General features: G+C 47.3%; 7 protein-coding genes across 7 annotated transcripts; 5 read left to right on the top strand and 2 right to left on the bottom strand.

The window, feature by feature from the left end:
• Positions 1 to 305: 305 nt before the first annotated feature.
• On the top strand, positions 306 to 1,220 carry sha1 (putative calmodulin-binding protein Sha1; the record flags this gene model as incomplete). Its single annotated transcript, XM_057223781.1, has 1 exon — positions 306 to 1,220. One exon carries the CDS (start codon positions 306 to 308, stop codon positions 1,218 to 1,220), a length of 915 nt encoding a protein of 304 aa, XP_057068921.1.
• Positions 1,221 to 2,776: 1,556 nt separating this feature from the next.
• Positions 2,777 to 3,630, top strand: N7516_011062 (uncharacterized protein; the record flags this gene model as incomplete). The annotated part of the gene is made up of 4 exons (XM_057223780.1): positions 2,777 to 2,902; positions 2,975 to 3,214; positions 3,262 to 3,337; positions 3,521 to 3,630. 4 exons carry the CDS (start codon positions 2,777 to 2,779, stop codon positions 3,628 to 3,630), a joined length of 552 nt encoding a protein of 183 aa, XP_057068920.1.
• A 498-nt stretch (positions 3,631 to 4,128) lies between these two features.
• N7516_011061 (uncharacterized protein) lies at positions 4,129 to 4,395 on the top strand (the record flags this gene model as incomplete). The annotated part of the gene is made up of 1 exon (XM_057223779.1): positions 4,129 to 4,395. The coding sequence occupies one exon, from the start codon at positions 4,129 to 4,131 to the stop codon at positions 4,393 to 4,395; it is 267 nt and encodes an 88-aa protein (XP_057068919.1).
• An 899-nt stretch (positions 4,396 to 5,294) lies between these two features.
• Positions 5,295 to 6,574, bottom strand: N7516_011060 (alpha/beta fold hydrolase; the record flags this gene model as incomplete). The annotated part of the gene is made up of 3 exons (XM_057223778.1): positions 5,295 to 5,947; positions 6,052 to 6,254; positions 6,312 to 6,574. The coding sequence occupies 3 exons, from the start codon at positions 6,572 to 6,574 to the stop codon at positions 5,295 to 5,297; spliced, it is 1,119 nt and encodes a 372-aa protein (XP_057068918.1).
• A 2,443-nt stretch (positions 6,575 to 9,017) lies between these two features.
• Positions 9,018 to 9,215, bottom strand: N7516_011059 (uncharacterized protein; the record flags this gene model as incomplete). The annotated part of the gene is made up of 1 exon (XM_057223777.1): positions 9,018 to 9,215. One exon carries the CDS (start codon positions 9,213 to 9,215, stop codon positions 9,018 to 9,020), a length of 198 nt encoding a protein of 65 aa, XP_057068917.1.
• Positions 9,216 to 13,730: 4,515 nt separating this feature from the next.
• On the top strand, positions 13,731 to 13,948 carry N7516_011058 (uncharacterized protein; the record flags this gene model as incomplete). Its single annotated transcript, XM_057223776.1, has 2 exons — positions 13,731 to 13,805; positions 13,829 to 13,948. The coding sequence occupies 2 exons, from the start codon at positions 13,731 to 13,733 to the stop codon at positions 13,946 to 13,948; spliced, it is 195 nt and encodes a 64-aa protein (XP_057068916.1).
• A 1,344-nt stretch (positions 13,949 to 15,292) lies between these two features.
• N7516_011057 (DUF2457 domain-containing protein) lies at positions 15,293 to 17,467 on the top strand (the record flags this gene model as incomplete). Its single annotated transcript, XM_057223775.1, has 1 exon — positions 15,293 to 17,467. One exon carries the CDS (start codon positions 15,293 to 15,295, stop codon positions 17,465 to 17,467), a length of 2,175 nt encoding a protein of 724 aa, XP_057068915.1.
• Between the last annotated feature and the right edge of the window lie 849 nt (positions 17,468 to 18,316).

The following is an 18,316-nucleotide window of genomic DNA, read 5'->3' as shown; positions in this document are numbered from 1 at the left end:
GCGTTGTCAAAAATGGTCCAAATAGGCTGCCGTACACGTGTTTACCCCCACGTGTTGCCCTAGACAACCCGTTCACAGGTCAACACGAGACTGATAGTAATCGACTGTTCCAGACACGCGATCCTCGATCTCTATTGATTTGATGCGCCACTACACGGTTGCCCGAGCTTGTTGATAACATCAAATCTCACCCCGCGTCTTCCCCGCGTTTAGAGTTGATCCCTTGATTGACTTCACCGCTTCTCTGCACAACAATCTCGACATTCCCTCACTTTCAAAATAGTTAACCCAACCATCATCTCAGTATGAAACCTCGCTTCTTATTCGGAAGTCTCGACATCACGTCAGGTTTTCCTCACGAAGCTCGGACTCCCCGCTCGTCGAGGCACGAGTCTTCTATGCGATGTATTTCACAAATATACATTCCATCTGATGACTCTATTACTCCCACAGTCTTCAAAGGTCTTTACAGTTCATCTAAGCGAGAAATCAAAGACACAATTCCACATATTCTAGAGGATGCTGAGATATACGGCTCGAAGTCACAACATGCTAGACGCCGGCCGCAAACCCCGTTGGCAAGATCTACTCGGAGAGCTCCGCTCCAGCAAAGCTTGAAGGTTCTCCAGCCAGGAGCGACAACGGTTGATATCCCTGGAACAGGGAGCGGCAAAGAAAACATTCCTCCTGGGTTTTCTGTTATCACCGACAACAAAAGCAAATCAAAAATCCATTCACCAATGTCCAAAATGGCCTGTCCAGCTGCGCAAAATGCTACTCCCAGAACACACATAAGAACCAAGCCCAAACAAACGCAAAAAGAGCCACCGAAGCCAGTGGCTCTGGGTGAAACCCGAGGCAATGCCGTCAGAGTCAGAGTCCCTAAAAAGATAGAACATCCACCACCTGCTGAGACAGCTTGGGTCCCTCCTTGGAAGCGTACCTACTCGGCCGTCGTCATTCAACGTACATGGCGGTCATTTACAGAGCGACGGAATAAGCACGCGTGTGCTATAGTCACGTCCAGGGCAGAGTTCGCATGTGAGGTGATTGCTCGATGGTGGCGCTGTGTCAAAGCCCGCAAGCTGCGAGAGCAGACAAATCAGGTCAAGCTGATGGAGAGAACTGAACAAAGGCCTCGACGCAGATCTGCTGGTCAGAGATCGCCTGCTCGACAGAATCAACCCAATTCTGGCCGCCGAGGCATTCGGCGCCTCTAATCTCGTTTTTCTTTCTCACCTTTTCACTTTCATTTCCTTTTCTCGTCTCTGTTTCCTATTTCCTTTTCTAATTTATGAAATGATACCCCTACCGCATTTTGACAGGCAGGGCGTTTATCCCCGGTTTTTTTTTTCATCGGATTGTTCCTCACGATGAGATAAACACGTTCCACGGAGCCACCATCAAAAAGTATTGATCGTTAGCTCTGTTTCCCCTGAGCCTTGTTTCACAGAGACTGCTCTTGTTTTCTTCACTTCAGACATGTATGGAAGTTCGTTCGAGTGAATAATAAACCATTCCGCACATGCCGTACTCATCCAGTATGTATTTCCACTACATGTTATAGTGTGGTAATATCTAAGACTTGTACAGGTTCTGGTTCTCTCTTTCTTGGGTGGTGAACAGGGGAGAGTCATTCAGGCTTCGTATGGTGGGAAGGGGATGATCTTGCAATACTCACAACTATGGAGCTTTGCAGATGCGGAGAAAGCACCAGTTGAGTTGTTCTTTCGCTATCGTTTGAGTGAGCCAGTTGGTGGTACTTACAAATTGTCTATCAGATAAAAGCATCTTTCGCTGCTGTGTTGAATCTCAATCAGTGACTTTACTACCCATATCAGAATCACTCCGAAATGAAAGTTATTCCTATCAAGATGTTCACCACATGGAGAGCACGCCTATCCATGTTCATACTATTGACACTCTTTGGTGAGGCACCTTACAATGGCAGAGTTCAAGAAATGCTTCCCAGGTTCGAAGTTAGGTTGAACACAGCAAAGTCCTTCTACACATTTTAAGCCACTTCTACCAGTTATACCACAGATATAATACCAAGGGGACTCTCAAAAGACTCTCAAAAGACTCTCAGAAGACTCTCAGAAGACTCTCAAAAGCCACCGAGGCTGCAAGTTATACATATAAGATCATGTCGGACTTTCAGGGCAGGAGCGCTGCACCGCTGCACCGCAGTGGGAAAACCAAGGCCCCACTCTCTTCACACTACCTGATCTTCACTCGGCTTCAAAATTAGGCCTTATGGCCAAAAATACGCGATACGGAAATTTTCTTAAAGGGTCGCTTCGATACTGAGATAACCGGGAAGGCCCATAAAGTTATCACAAATTTCCCCGAGCTCAAAGCCTATACCAGGCAAGTCGGAGAACCCGATACAGGTGTCTTCCACCGGAACATGGGCGCCTTTCTCCTTGTGAGAGACTCTCAGAACCTAGACAGACGAGTCTCGTCGCGCTTGCTGCTGGGACTGCTTGCGCTATCAATGCCCGTCGGTCGCCGCCCCCATCAGTCTCTGTCCCGGCCGATTCTAAGGTGACTGATTCGAACACGGCCGATTCTAGGGTGCTGACTGAGTCGAACATCTACCAAACGGAGTCCGTTGAAGCCCGCCGAAGGGTAACAATGACTCGAACGACAAGCAGGGGTCCCAAAAAAGGATAAGCCCGCCAAGACGCCGGCGGCCCCGGCCCCTAAGTGGGAGACCCAAGTGACGGAACCCCCAGCCACGAAGGAGGCGCCTGGCCCCAAAAAGTCGCCAACCATGACCCGCTTCTCGGCCAACGAGAAGGAACAAATGAAGTCCGGGAACCGGACGGTGTATGTGGCACTACCCAAGAACATGAAAACCAGGCGTGCGGCAAAGAACGATGCGCTGAATAAACATATCGTGCGCACGTGTAAGAAGCTTGGTTAGAAGCAGTATTACAATCTGGGGATTCGTACTTCGCGGTGGTTTTAGACACCCGAAAGTAGGGATCGGGCCCTAGAGGCACTGCGAGCCAAGAAGTTCCGCATGGACTCAGAGGCAGTGTCCATACTGGTAATGCCGTTTGGGGTCCCGGACGAGGCCGCCAACACTGTGTGGACGACCCGTGGTGGATACGGAGATACAGCCGACAAGATTGCGGGCGCCATCCGAGCTCAGTTTAGCGCTGAGAAGGACGCTGAAGCGTTCTTTGGGAAAGTGACGGTCAAGCGGGTGAGAACGACGTTCCTAATGGCCAATTCATGGCATGCTTTGATAAGCCGGCTCCATGGCTGCTCACACCGTCGCTCTCCAAAACACGCAAAAAGCGCAAAATCTCCCAGCTCGACTTTTTGGGTATGGCCTCGGAACCCCGAAATGTCTGACACTCCTTCGTCAAATGCAGTACTCAGTGACGTGTCAGCCGCTTTCAATTCCGGAATAACACCCGGACCAACCAAAGACGAACAACTCGTCAACGACTGCTGTTCCTAAGGACTCTCTTGATTTATCAATCCGAGTTAAAATGTCATTGGACAGCGTATCGCTCGTCATTTTCCAAAGCAATCTTTGCCGATAACTCGATGATTGCGCGTACAGACGGCTATTTGGAAGCAAATGGCGAAGTCTTCGCTATCGTCGAGGTTTAACCAAACACTCGGGACCCAGTCAACCACCTGGAAGTGTTATGGCAAGAGGCAGGCGAGGTGATTGCATGGATCTTGCAGCGTCGGTAAGTTAAACACTACCTAGTTATTAGGAGCCATACTGACTAACCTTAACTTGTCTCACAGGATAATCACGATATTTCTAAAGTAGGGTGATTTTCATTGTGTACTTATACTTTCATGGATCAAATCAAACCTATTTCGATGAAAGATCTCTTCTCTTGATAACATTCTCTTCTTCTAAAATACAAGGCTAATAATAGTAGTCAAAACCAATTTATATTGTGGCCCTGGAGGTATACAGCCACCCAATGATGTCATAGGGCGCACGCTCCAATATAACAATGCCACCCTGTTTCTTTCGATTCACATATCTACCACAATATACAATCCTCTACATCTCATTCACTTACATTCATTCCAAAGCTCGAGAAAATTCCTTCAAATTCATTCAATTCTACCAAATTCAATCAAACCGCTATGCCGACCGAATCAAATCAAGACAAAGGCGTCACCGGAGCCGCCAAATTCCTCACCTCCACACTTGGAAACACAGTCGGCGGTGTCACCCGCACAGTGGGTGGAGTGGCAGGAACTGCTGGGCGAGGTATCGGCGATACCATCACGAGCGCAACGGGGAGTGCGGGCGAGCCGATTGGCAATGCGCTCGGCAGTGCAAGCTCGGGTCTTCAGAACGGTGCGGAATGGGTCGCGCAGGGAACGGAGAATGCTGGGAAATGGAAATAAGATCTTCTGTCTCTTCTTTTTCGCCTCAGAGTCATCATGATGAGTTGGATCATAACACTATGGCTCTTGTCGAGGCCGAAGATCTAGCACCATCGCAGGTCCGAGTTCCTTCAGCTCTTTCTGGACTTCTGGCAGACTTCGTGGCTTTTTCTTCATGCATCTTGCACTGTCCGTTTAAAGTGTGTAATTAGCGCAGAATAATTGCTGGCCTTGGTCCGCTGTATCTGGTTCCGTAACCCATGACCTTTTTCAGAACGTATGTAGACGATCGACTTCAATCTGAAGCCTTTGCATGAGTTTCAACAATAAGTGATTGGATCTTCACTTCTCGGGCGTTCACTGTCAGCATCAATGCGGTTTTTGGGGCCTGCTTGTTGTTCCGATATCGATCAAAGGTATCCTTGGTGTACCCACGAAGCACGGTTAAGTAAAACCATGAAGTAATCTATAGAATGAAGTTAGTCTCTTCAAGCCCCGGCCTCAAAGTAGTCAAGGATGATTGACATGTTATAGGGAAAGGTGAGGTGGTAAAGATCCCAAGATTGAGTCGAGTCGATTATTGAGGAGAAATGAATGAAAACAGGATGGAAGAGAGGGTGAAAGTAGAGGTCGAATATACCTTAGGCAGTAAGGCTGCCTCAACGCGTTCAAAATAGCTAGATAGATGCTCGGGTGCGATTTCGAGGTGTTTGTTGTGACTATCGGGGTTGCTTCGTGTATGTATGCCGTTCGCTTCCGAGTACTATTATTCACAGCCCAATATAACATGGCTTCGTGCAGCTCGTCTTTTGCCCGTGTTCCCAAAACTTTGATCGTAGACGCACTCTTTCATATATGCTGTACACATATATACATGGACATATAATAGCTCTTAGGTTAAGCCAATGCTATATCAAGAACTATATTGAACTATGGCCATCCGCTGCTTGCATTTTCTTGAAAATGCTCTCCCACACTTCCGCGCAGGGTACCAAGCTATCATGGTCAGTGCCGGACACTACCCTCGAATCAAACTCAACCACACCCCTCGAGTCCCCATCATTCACTTGATGCCAACATCTCTCAACATAAGCTTGACCCTTCTTGCCAATCATACTATCAGACTCAGCGAACAATGCCTGAACTTTCAACGGCACTCCAGCTCGTCCTCTTTCACGCTCGACCAACTCGCGCACAAAGACCTCGTAATCTTCACATTTGCCCCAAGTGTTAGGCTCCTTCCGTAGACAATGGAGCGCCTCGCTATTAGAGCCAACTGTGTCCTCTTTGAACATACACTGCATCATGGAAGAGTCTATCTCCTTCTGCTGGTCTAGGTCTAATCCATAGTTCTGCGCGATGTAGAGACGATTCTTTGCCTGGTCATCACCGCTCTTTGAGGGAAAGGAAGCAGTGAGTTTGTCAATCATCGTTCCACTCGTCGCTGTTGCAGACCCATCATTGGCGAGAAAGAGACGTGGGATATGATGCCAGAGCTTGAAGGCTGGAGTGGGGATATATTGGGCCATTTTCATGGAGGTAGTTCCTGATTTGGCGGGATCGACCCATGGCGCTATTGTGTGGTTAGATCCCGAGCTTTTATGTTGGGATATGTCCATCCAACATGAGCAAAGTGCCCAAGAGGAATAAAACTGATCTGCGGGAAATTCAACATACCTATCAGAGTAACCATCGGTTTCTCAGGATACAGAATATCCCGACAGTGATATAAGGTGTTAAATAGATACATAGTACCAGAACTATGCGACGCCAACGAAACATGCTGGATGCCTACATGGGCTAAAAGCCGTGGGATAGTCTCGATCCAAGTGGAGACTCGCTGCGCTAACGGCACATCAGTGGAATTTCCCATTCCGGGACTACATGCGATGCGACCTTAGTTCATGTTGCATATAAGAGGTCTGGGGTACGCCTACCGATCAACAACTAAAACGCGCACGCCCCATTTCTCGGCAATCGTGTGTAGACATATTCCGATGTACCGGGATGAAAACATGCCCGGCAAAAGGAGGAGTGTCGGGGTAGTTCCATTCTCATTAGGTTCGCGGCCGTACTCGCCGTAAGTCACATTGAGAGGGCCATGGGTAGAAGTTGGCTCGATGGTGAAGGAGCGATGGAAGCGGGGGTTGGAGACATAAGAGGCGGCAAACGATTGGGGGGATGATGGGTTATACTCCATTGCTTAGATAGTCGAAATAGAGATATGCATGGATGGTTAGAGATGGAAAGGGGGAAGGATTTTCATCTCGTATTGAGGTGAGAATAGGCATCTCTCAAAAGATAAGCCATGATGTGGCGGCCTAAGGCTGAGAATTCTTTTTTTTCAGCCCCCATTTCTCCGTTCAATGTGTCTAAGTGATGGGTTTCTATTGGCCTCCTTTGTCGATATATCAATATATCACGTCGATAGGATATCGATGGAATATGAAAAGGAGACTGGGGAACATTGAAGCGGAGAAGGTCCACTTTCACACCCTCAGCCTCATGGAATGTGCACGAGTCATGAAAAATATTTGCTTCATTCCATCTGACTCATCTCTTTGGGTCTATTAATTCTAACTTCCGGGAGAATGTCCTAATATGACCAGTTTCGTGTGCCCTGTATACTGCCAGTGTAAATAAAGGGCGAGGGTTGTTCTGTATGTCAATATATATTTAACCATTACAAGATTGCAATATCCCAAATGACCTAGTAGTTAGGTAACTTTCAAGCATGCTGTTAATCTTAATAGGACTTTGACCCTAGATCAGAAGGACCAGGTCAAGCCTCACTATATGCTGGCGTTACTTTACTTCGTCCCCATTTTGCACGGGCTAGTTCTGGTCAATATGGTAGTCTAGGTTTTATTGTTACTTGTAAAGATCTCGTCGTTCAAAAAGAGGCATAGTATGCGAGTATAACGATCAGTAATTCCTAGAAACAGTGCATTATCCAGTAAATGTATTATATTCATTACGTGCAATTTGTGAGTCAGGTCAATTAGTCATTTAGGCATTGAAGGAGTTCGTTAGGGAGTACGATGGAGGATAATGCTGAATATTGCTGTATTTACTATGACACAAATTGATATTGCAAACAGACGTTCTACTTAGACACGGGATCTAATTGTCAGGAGGTCGAGAGGGATATGTGACTCATTTTATGAGAATCAAGTCCAAGGATAGCACTAAGAGTAGGTCGGCGACACATGCATAGCAACCAGCACAGTGTTACCAGAGCGTATGCGTTATATTTCGACTATAACTCTAGTTGCCGATTTAGGAAATGGGATATACAGTTGTGCTTCCCTACACGCTGAAACATCGAATCAGAAGAAAGCAGTTTGAATATCTTAATCCTATATCGAACATCAAAGCGTCACAATCATGCCCTGTGATTTCAACGAGATATCTCATTTCAATATCGCATCATACAGCTGCGGCCGCAACATAGATCTCCCACGAAGACCCCCAACAATGGATGAAACCCCACATTATCTCACCAATGAACACTTACAATCCTCAACGCACGGTCATATCATCAGTATGTTGCATACCAGAAGCACACCAGAAGCCCTACGTCCTACATCGTACAGGGCAAGCACTAACTAGCGTACAGTGTAGATCAACACCAATCTAACGTAGAGACATATCGAAAGACACCATACAATAGTGCAGGTAACGATCAAAGCACAAGCAACCATAGCAACCATGCACGCGTTCGATCACCGTGCCACACACACCCATCTCCATCTCCAACCGTGATGTCACCGGTGCGGAGTGTCAAATGAGCACCTGAAATGTATACAACATAGTTATGGAACGTTAGAAGTTAAGTTACAAGCTCAAACACACACCCATCTCCGAACCCATGGATCGCCGATACGATATCAAATCCCATCCCCAAACCGACTAATCCCGCGCTCGCATTTGTCCACACCCGCTAGAATCGCCTTTAAAAAGGTCCCTGCGTAGAACGGGTGGCATATTGGCCAGGGATTGGCTGGCGATCGAGCGAATGATAGGTCGATGTATTGGAGGTTCTTACGCGATTACGTAGGTCGGGTTTTGTTCGAGATAACTCCCGCTGATAGCCCTCATCCCCTCCCTCTTTCGGTGATCATCGATGGTTATTTCCGTGGTTGGATGTTTTGTGGTTTGGGTTATTGCGATGGACATGAAACTGCTGGAACTGGGTGCTTTTTCTTTTGTCGCTTCGTTACCCTGTGTACAGCGGTAGTTATACAAATATTGGTTACCTAGGTAATAATCAATATTGTAGGTTTGGCTCTGACTCTAGTTCTGAATTCAATATTGCTCTTCGCATGGGCGATGCCCGAAACGTGTTTCAGTACTGTGTCATCTCAGCGATTAAAAATGGTATCATACCGCCAACTCCGCATATTGTATATAGTTATTGTATGGTGATATAGAAAATGTCAATAATCATCGCCGTGTCATGTGCGAAGTTTCTCAAATTGCATCATGGTCATTTGGGCCGTAGATGCGACCGCCCATGATATCTGTAATAAGACTGGGACTGTCAGATGGTTATTAGACAGTATCCCGATCTTCCCGACTGCTAACACCCAGATGCGACCAGGTTCTTCTCTCCGTTCGGTGTCCGTGGATTCACTCAAGGATTAATTCTCCGGTGTTCGATGCCGTGCTCTGAAACGTGCACGGGATTCCCATGTACCCAAGTTCAACTGGACGATCATTAGCAAGTCGGTTTCGCACCCGATGATCAAACGTGAGGCCCAACCATGTTCTGCGGAGAGGAGGTCCATGGGCAGGTGGGGTTGATTATCAAGCGTTTCTAGAAGATTTGCACCTGCCATGTTGAACGGTGGCGATACGTAGTTACGTCGAAATTGGAATGTTAAGAATGTCGGGGGTAAGTATTCCGGTGCCTAGGACTGTTCAAAAGTTCGGGCGCATCTTACGTGGATTTGCAGGGATGAAGACTTATACCGATGGTAAGAGCCGCGATATTGCGCAAAGTGAACGTGTGCCAAGGCGTATCTCCATGCTCTATGAGAGGTTGCTATATTTGTTCGCGCACGCCTCTGGATAGTTATTCTGTATGCCTGCAATAGAAGAGATAAAGGGACGCCACAGTGTCGATCGTATCGTATTCCCGATGATGAATTGTATGCATCGTACATTCGTACACATAACTATCTAACTATTGCAAGGGAAAATCCGTGCCTACATACTCCCGTACTAGGCACCTAAGTAACTAGGTAAATAGACAGTGCATAAACAGGCTTGGAACATCTAGGCAGCTTACAGATCTCAATCGGACCGGACCGAGTCAAACCAAGCCTGTAGTCCGTCGATCCCGAGCCAGAAATAACACAGCACTGCCACTGCAACCCCCTAACTCAACACATTATTGTCACTCCGTGCGACGCCTTGGCATAAACAATAGCACGTAAATAGTCAAGACCGCTGCCAAGACTGTATTCATGCACTCTCGTCGTGTCGGCATGATCACCATGATCGCCCTTGGCGGGACCATTCCCCCATACATTGGCATTCGATCACCGCACTATTCCCTACCAAGACCAGGCGTCAACGAGTTCGTTTTTGAGAATTCGATCTAATGTAGCACAGTGCTTGGCATCGAGAGGGAATCCTATCATGGAGCGGATGGTTATCGCAGGGTTTAGTGCCAAGAACTCTTCAAGAAAGGGGGTGTATCGAAATAGAAATCGATTGAACCTCTCAACCCCCTTTGTGGAGAAACTCGGCATTTCTTTTCCTTCTCCTTGCTCTTTTTACCCCGTATTGTCACCCCCCGGAAATACTCATTGTTCTTCAGGACGACGGCTCAGGTCGTACCGGGCGCATTCTGAAGATTCAATGCCTAGATCTTGGCAGTTTGCTTCACCACGCGCTGTCGCCAAGCATTCCTCCGGTGTGGCCTTGAGCAACTTGTTATCTCCTTGCACTAGTTAACTATGCACTGCCGGGTAGATCATTTATCTGCTTGTTCTACCTGTCTTTCCAGACAAGGTTTTGTGAACCCCCCCCAGGTTTGTCTTGGCGGTGTGGTCATGAGGTTGGTGTTTAGGCTGTGACGTTCCTCTGGGAAAGTCTGCTCAATGGAACGGTGTTCTCAGTGTGAGGCACGGGGTGGACTTGGCATTGGCCATCCGAGTCCAACTCAGCAGTCGATTCTTTGATGTGAAGGTCTGGGGTATCGGGGTGTGTATCGGGACTCGGGATGGTCCATACTATGTTGTAAAGATCACCTGCACAGACCAGGAATTGGTATGATTCATGAGTCCCATGTATAGTTAGTTATTGTCTTTGTGTGAAATATGTACGGAGTACGGAGTACTCTGTAGGGTGTTGTCTTTATTATCAATATAGTATTCGTCTGCCAAGATCATAGTGACATTTGTATATTGATTAGAACAAAGAGAGTATAGCGTATTTCCCAATTGGGATAGAGATTGAAATCAATCTTATCAGCCGTTCAGTTGGAAGTCAAGAACATGGGATATATCATTTGAGACAAGAAACCCAAACATCTAAAGTCAATTCATAGAAACCCCAAACCGCAAACGCATGACTTTTAGTACGTAACTGCATCAGGCACAGTGCAGTAGCCCCAAAGTGGAAGGATTGAAAATGCCTCATACATAGTGTTTGTCTCAACAGGCAAATCCTCGGGTTATTTCATTTACCCGTCCCGCTTATCGCGCATGCATGTACATCTGACCAATCGCTTTACTTCTACTCGCTCCACTTTCCCCGGTTGTGTTCCCGGTCAACCATTTTGGTATTATACACTTTATATACATTACTTAGATATACATATTACAACATACAAATTATACACTTTCGCTTCAGTTTGGGGTAGTTACAAGAGAAGAATACCTTCTAAGAGTGTTCGAAGAGTAAAATAAACATCCCGCTCGTGCCATCCCCTGGTCAGAGTCCGTATCCCCACCTGCACAGTTCACACCTTATTACGCTAGACACCTCATACTAGTATACCCGTGGACACTTCATTTACTTACACTTAGGGCCTTAGGACTGGGGGACTTGGGGTAAGTGCTATAGAGCGGGTCTAGTCAATCGTCAATTGAGTGCCACGATAGTTGAGCGGAGAAATCCCCTGCCGCAACCCCATCGTGCCACGAACACAGCGCTACTATAGTAACCTCTTCAGTTCAAACCATACGACATATTCCCGTATAGAACCTCCCAGTCACACAAACTTGTCAACTCCTTCCTGCTCCACTTGGGAGAACTTCTCCGGGAGGGGGGGGTCTTTTTAGCCCATTCCACAGTATCCCAACCATATGGTGAGAATTGCCGCTCAGGATTGGATCCCTTTTTAATTTAGAGCCCCCGTTTCTTTTTCGCGGAAAAGGGAGTCCAAGCCCAATTTCAAGTCCAAGGAGTGAGGGGTGGCCAAGAAATCACCCCCGTTTCTATTCCCATCTACAATATCGCTGTCAGCGCGGGAACTTTTGTCCTGCATGTAGAGGAGAGGACGGAGGACTTTGTGCGGAGTAGCGACTTTGTGTGTGTACCTTCGTATCCTTGTCATTTCTGGATACGATGTATATTTTCAAAACACTGTTTTGCGCCCCGTACTTCTTCAGTTTCCTAACACGGTGAAGGCAGCCGGTAATAATAAAAAGCGAATCGCTTTATATGCAAGTCTGCCGCTCGTCCGTAGACAATTATCATTATCTAATGTACCTGAAGTTTACCCCGTAAACTAAATAATAAAAGAACAAAGAAAAAGAAAAAGAAAAAGAAAGGTAAGGAAAAACAAATCAATGCCCGATAGGAGGGAAAATTGTTGCAAGATGAATTCAATGGCTTCAAGCCAGGGTAATCCCCGCTGCAAAGCCGTTGCGTTGCTAACAAGCTTCTTCCATAATTCAATTCCAGACCCAACTAATCAATCCCCCACGGTCACCTGGTTCAGAACATGCAATCCAGTGAGCTTCGATTGTGCTTACAGGGGTTATGCCTGCTCGATCAAATGGACTGTGGGGTGATCTTCTCGGATTCGAGAAGCTTGTCGCGATCTAAACGGGGGGTTCATGACCCTACCGATTTCAAGAAGGGGCTGTGGCTGCAGTCTGCATATCTCCGGGAACCAGTTTGAATGTTAGCTTCGGTGATCTTTCGAGTTACTGGTGGAGCTGGGTTTTCAAGTTTTTTTTTCTTTTTCTTTCTTTTTCTTCTGGGAGTTTTTTATTGTCCGAGGTACGCGATATACTTTGGAATCTGGTCTGCGATTTCGGTTTACGCAGGGAAGATCTCGGTCAGCCGGTCTAGGGCTGATCGTGATCGCGGCTGACCGCTGTTCTTTGTCAACGTGGGAGTCTTCGTAAGCTTAATGCAGGTTACTCGTGCTTGTCTGTTGGGCAGGGAGAGGGATTTTCCTTTCAGATCTCGGTGACTAATGTGCAGATGAATGATAAACCAAGCTGCCTGCTGAAACTCAACTCATTTGTACTCCGCGAGGAGTCCTGTAGATCGATTGTATGCCCAACTTGGCGATCGTAATCACTTCGCCTCCAAATGACGAAACAATCGAGACCTAAATTTGGAGGATGAATAGAGGCCGTGCTGGGGAAGGGTTAAGCTGGATATCCCTAGAAAATAGAAAATATGACTGCCTTTGGACTTGGCACTGGAATCAGAGGCCAATGGAGATAATCGATTCTATCTACAACAAATTACTCGAGGCACAGCCTGTACTCCAGGGCTATGTGCTGTGTTTATGTATACCAAGACTGATCTACCGGGAAGGAGCATGGCCAAGAGTCCGTTTTGAGGTGCAGTTCGGATGGCAGTGGATACTACTCTGTGCTTCTGTACACAACCTGTACGGCGTATAGTATATTGTACAATATGCAACATGCCATTTACCCAAGACCTTTACCCGAGAAGCTCCGACGGGCTTGAGTCATGGGGATTTGTGAGATTGTGTAAGGCTCAGACGGGAGAACGAGTAAATGACTAATATAGTCCATGTCACTCTACGTCAGATGAGAGAAGTCTTCCCGCATTTGGAGCAAGGGAAGAGAAATATCAAATACCAAGCATTCAGGTATGACTCGAGATCTCGGCGAAAACCGCCAAGAGCCCTGTTGTAGACAATCAAAGTAGAAACCATGAAGCGCGTACGGCGCGTTTATAGTTTCAGTTATCATTATCTCATTACGAGATTTGGTCGAGTAAGAGAATTCATTCTGTTAACCCTGTTAGCTCTAGGGTAAGTTCAGCCAAGGCTGACTGACGGCTCGGCCGTGTTCAGGCACAATCGGTGGTTGGTACCTATGTATTTTAATTTATTTTTCATACCGAGTTATATTATGGGAATGAGCCTCTGTAACTTGGATATGACCATACCGATACAATCTCCAACTGACAAATTGGGGGAGGTTTATGTAACTACTCTGTACAAATATAGAACTTACAATGTACGGTGAAGATGTTAAACCAGAAATTTCTTCAGTATGGAGTTGCTATACTCCGTACCAGAATTTCATTGTGTTGGCAAGTGGATTCGCACAGTCACGGCAAGTATTAAGAGAATTAAGAGAATTAAGAGAGGTCAGGTTCAACGGGGAGTTTTATCAAAAAAAGAACCTGAAACAGGTTTAGTCCCAGCAACAAAATCCCTCATAGCCAGTCAACCACCAACTCAACAGACAGACAATGGTCATCAATGGTCCACTCGAATCAATTGCCCTCGATACTCCAAATGAAACCCTTTATACAACATTTAGTTTCTTTCTTTTTTGTACAAAGAATCTAATATAGATTATTAGTATGAATTATAGAACATTAATATAGTAGGAAAGAAAGAAAATAAATATCTATAGGAATATACTATAATATATACTACCAATATTATATGGTGTATGGTGTATAGTGTAATGTACGAAGTAATAGCGCAGGAACCAAGGCATCTTTAGTCAGAGATGTTACAGTCCACCCGTGGACTTTCCAGGGCTCAGGGCTGTACAACATGGCCCTCTCTCTGTACGGAGTACAATGCAATAATTTCTGAAAATGGGGGTTCACTGGGGGTTAAAAGTGAAAAAAACAGAAAAAAAAAAAAAAAAAAAAAAGGAAATCCAAAAAGGTTAGGGAAATTGGTAAAATTACCAAAAGAATGGAAATTGAAAAATTGAAAAAATTGAAAAAAACGTGGGAAAAGAAATTTAAAACAACCCACACTAGTCCCAAAACGACAGTGCCGAGCTGCCGTATCGTCACTCCCACTCTCTCTTTTCCCCTCCAAGACATCGGAAGACCCCCTGCACCTTTTCTATGCGATCTTCCTATTCTGTTTCTGTTATTATTGCCAACCTTTCCCCAAACTTCTCCTTCTTTTTCTTCTTTTTATTACCCTTTATAATCTCCACTCCATTTCTCCTTTTGACAATCTCGACATTCCTGACATTCCTTTCTTTATATTTTTCTTTTATCGAGATCCCTCCGAAAGCACGGACCTTCAAGCCTGGGAGGTATTCGAGAAACAGATCTAGTCCAGCTCAACATTGAGTTGCCATTCTTAGGCACAATTATCGATCTTGGCGAATACCCTCCTTCGTCTCGATACCCCCTAGTCATGCGGTTTATATCATGACATTAGTCCTCGCTCGGGACATCTGGTTCTGCCCTCAAGGTCGATCGATTTAACGTTTTGATCGATATCAAGGACAGCCTTTGTTGAATGAAAGACCTTGTTGTATCTTTCAAGCAACGTCCTAACCTCGCCTTCAACTCGATCCTACGCCACTCGCCTCACCCTCATCCTCCTCTTTATATCTTTGGAACTATACCTCGAACCCTTTTCCCTCCCTTTTGAGATATGGCACAGCCTCGGAACGGAGAAAGAACGTTTTCTTTTCACAACCTATTGAGGATGCTCATCTCGCCTAACTCGTCCAGCAAGCCGGCCCACGACGAGGCCGACTTGGCCGAGGATGTCGATGAACCCCCTGAACACGTCATGCACGCCACCTCGAACTCCGATCAGATCGTGCTTGCCCGGCCAACAGTGAACCGCAAGGAATCACTGCTCACGCGCGCGTTGAAGAGCAGCCCGGAGATGTCCCCAACCGATCCACACGCCTCCCACTACGACTCCTATATGTACCGATCCTACCCTCATAGCAACATCAGTGGCGTCTCGACGGCCGAATTGACCAGCGACGGCGGCCTCACCAGTCCATCCTTGTCGAATACTCCCAGCCCACCTTTACCTCCTCAGATGATGAAGAATGCTGCGTTGATGGGAAAGAAAAATTCGGCCCCTAAAGTGAAGGTAGTCGATCCCAGTGAAACTTCCGTCGAGGCCAACCTGGGCCGCAAACGATGCATTAGCTTCGCTTGTGGTCGTAAGAATGTTGATACCGAGCTGAGATCCCCCGTCTCACCCTCTGCCTCACAAGAACTCCCACCCAAAACACATTCACCAAAGCAGCTTCCCGCCGAGGAAGTTTCGATTCAAACCATTAAGCGCAAAACCACACTTACTTTCGCGTGTCCTGGACGGGAAACTGTTAGCCAGAGAGAGCGATCTCCCGCGGCCAAGTCCTCCATCCGGCCGCGATGCCGTGGTTCCCCTGCTCCTACTGCTCGCAGAGCCTCTCCCGCTTTGAAAGAGACCACTAAGGAGGTTTCCAGGGAGGAGGCTGTCTCTGTGTCTACAAACCGCAAGGGTGTCCCCACCAGTGGCCTCGGCAAGTTCGAGGAATCTGAAGCAACCCGGTTCCACGAGTTTGCTAGCTCTATGGACGAAGACGATGAATGGGTGAACAGGGAGGCCGACTACACGGAAAAGATCACGTTGAACGACTGTATGAAGAAGGAAATGGCCATCCGACGGCTCGGCGAACAGGCGGAAGAAGAAGCATTGGAGGAGGAAGAGGATATGGAAGACCTTCCTGACGACGACGAGACTGTGCACGACTTCTCTTCAGACGACGGCAATGAATCGGACAACGAGGAAGGCTTCGCAGAGTCGGACGAGAGCGACGATGATGGATCGGACGTGGAGTTTTGGGGATCATCATCACCCCGTGTCCCAGAATCTAACAGTCAACCCATCGATGCACGTCCCTCGACCGTGGAACGCCGCGCCTCGAACACATCTTTCGACTCGGTGACGGACGACCACTCGAACTGGCTTCCGGCCCCCGTGCAAAGGATTAGTAGCCGTCGTGCTTCGAAGACCTCCAAGAGCATCGGGATTCGCCCGAGAAGCCCGAACCTTCCTGATAGTACCGACTTTGTCTGTGGAACCCTCGACGAGGATCGTCCCCTCGAACTCGCCTACAAACATTGCCTCGAAGAACGCCGCCGCCTAAAGGAAATTGTCATCCCGCAAGATATCGACCCCAGTTTCCCTACCAGCGATCCGGAGGACAACGAAGACCTCGAACCATCCGAGGAGGAGCTTTCCAGCGTGCCCTCCGCCACCAGTCACCGCGATGAAATTACCCGAGGACGGCCAGAGGGCGACGCCGGCAGGCACTCTCCCCGTCGCTCTCCCCGGCGTCTGATGTCCCCACCACCCCGTCGGGCTGGCCGCACCTCTCCCAAGCGTCTCAAGTCCCCGCCTCCACGCATGAGAGCGAAATCGCCCACCCCGGCTACCTGGGAACTCACCGATGATATGCCCATTGTTGAGTCTCCCGGGGGTGTCAACATCAGTCACCTGGTTCAGCGCCGGCCTCTCGTCCGCACCAAGTCACTTCCCCGTGTCCCCAACCCTTTCTTTGCCGGCCTGGACAAAGATCACCGCTGGCAGGGTATCCCACCATTCTCTGAGTCACCAGAGCAAGAACACTCACGTACCCGTGAGCTACACACTCGTGGTCCAGTCGACATTGTCGAAGGGCTCGAGAAAAAGCGCCAGAAACGAAAAGAGAAGTTCTGGCGTCAACACTGCCGCAAAGCTGCCAAAGAGCAGATGGGCAAACGGCCTACTCCAGGCCATGGAGCCGAACGGATGAAGGAGCTTGGCCTCGAAGTTGCTGAGAGGTGCAGAGCTTATGGTGTCGGTCAAGACGCCCAGCTCGTCCTATCCGTTTAGGTGTCCCTACCTATGGAACTTGTATGAAAAAGTTTCACCCCTCCGTTTTTTTGACCTGTATATACCTACTTTTTTTTTGTCACTTTTTTGGCTTTGGGGGTTTTTTTTATTTTGTTTTACCCTGCTCGGTTAGCGATCCGAGTACCTTTCGCTTTCTTACACATATTAGCCGACTTTGTGTTGTCCACATGTATGGTTTCTTCAACATTATCCCCCTTTCCCCCTTTTCTTCAATAATTCCTACACGGAGGTGGTTCTTTCTTTGCATTTTCTGTCGGAAGTATATCTATATCCTTTCTTTTTCTCTTTTCTATACGGCGGTCCTGAGGACTTGCCAGAGGTCGCTTCCTTTGTTGTCTTGCATGGCTGCGGTGCATATACCCCTATCTGGCTTTTCTGCATTGTGAATAAAGAGATCCATCAGTTTGATGGGAGTGAATATGATATATATCTTAGATGAACATCTTCTTTCGTATAGTAGTAGATGGTAATAGTAATAATCGAGCAGTGGCGAGTCTTTGCCACGATGAAGATTTATAGAAAAGTACGCAATGATGATCAATTTTCCCAACAAATCATAGAAGAATCTACAAAATCATCCCATATATACCCAAAATACCCAAAATACCCAAATCTCCCAAGTCGTAGCTTATCGCTGCGCGAGGATTCCGTCTTCCTGCCTAAGGCACCCACCCGATCCCCGAAAACAACATCAAACCTGTCTTCTTTGCTTTCTATCTCTTCCACCCCCGTCCATCCACCTCTCCCCAATCAGCTAGTCACTGATTTTGACCTGTGATTACCGCTTGTCACTTTAATTTCCATTACTTGCTGACTCCGGCTCTTCAC

The sequence above is a fragment of the Penicillium verrucosum genome (assembly GCF_028828655.1).
Source record: "Penicillium verrucosum strain IBT 35672 chromosome Unknown utg000005l_segment0_segment0, whole genome shotgun sequence".
In the NCBI taxonomy this organism is placed as follows: domain Eukaryota; kingdom Fungi; phylum Ascomycota; class Eurotiomycetes; order Eurotiales; family Aspergillaceae; genus Penicillium; species Penicillium verrucosum.
The sequence above is the reverse complement of the archived record's forward strand: the minus strand, read 5'-3'. Positions and strand labels throughout refer to the sequence as shown.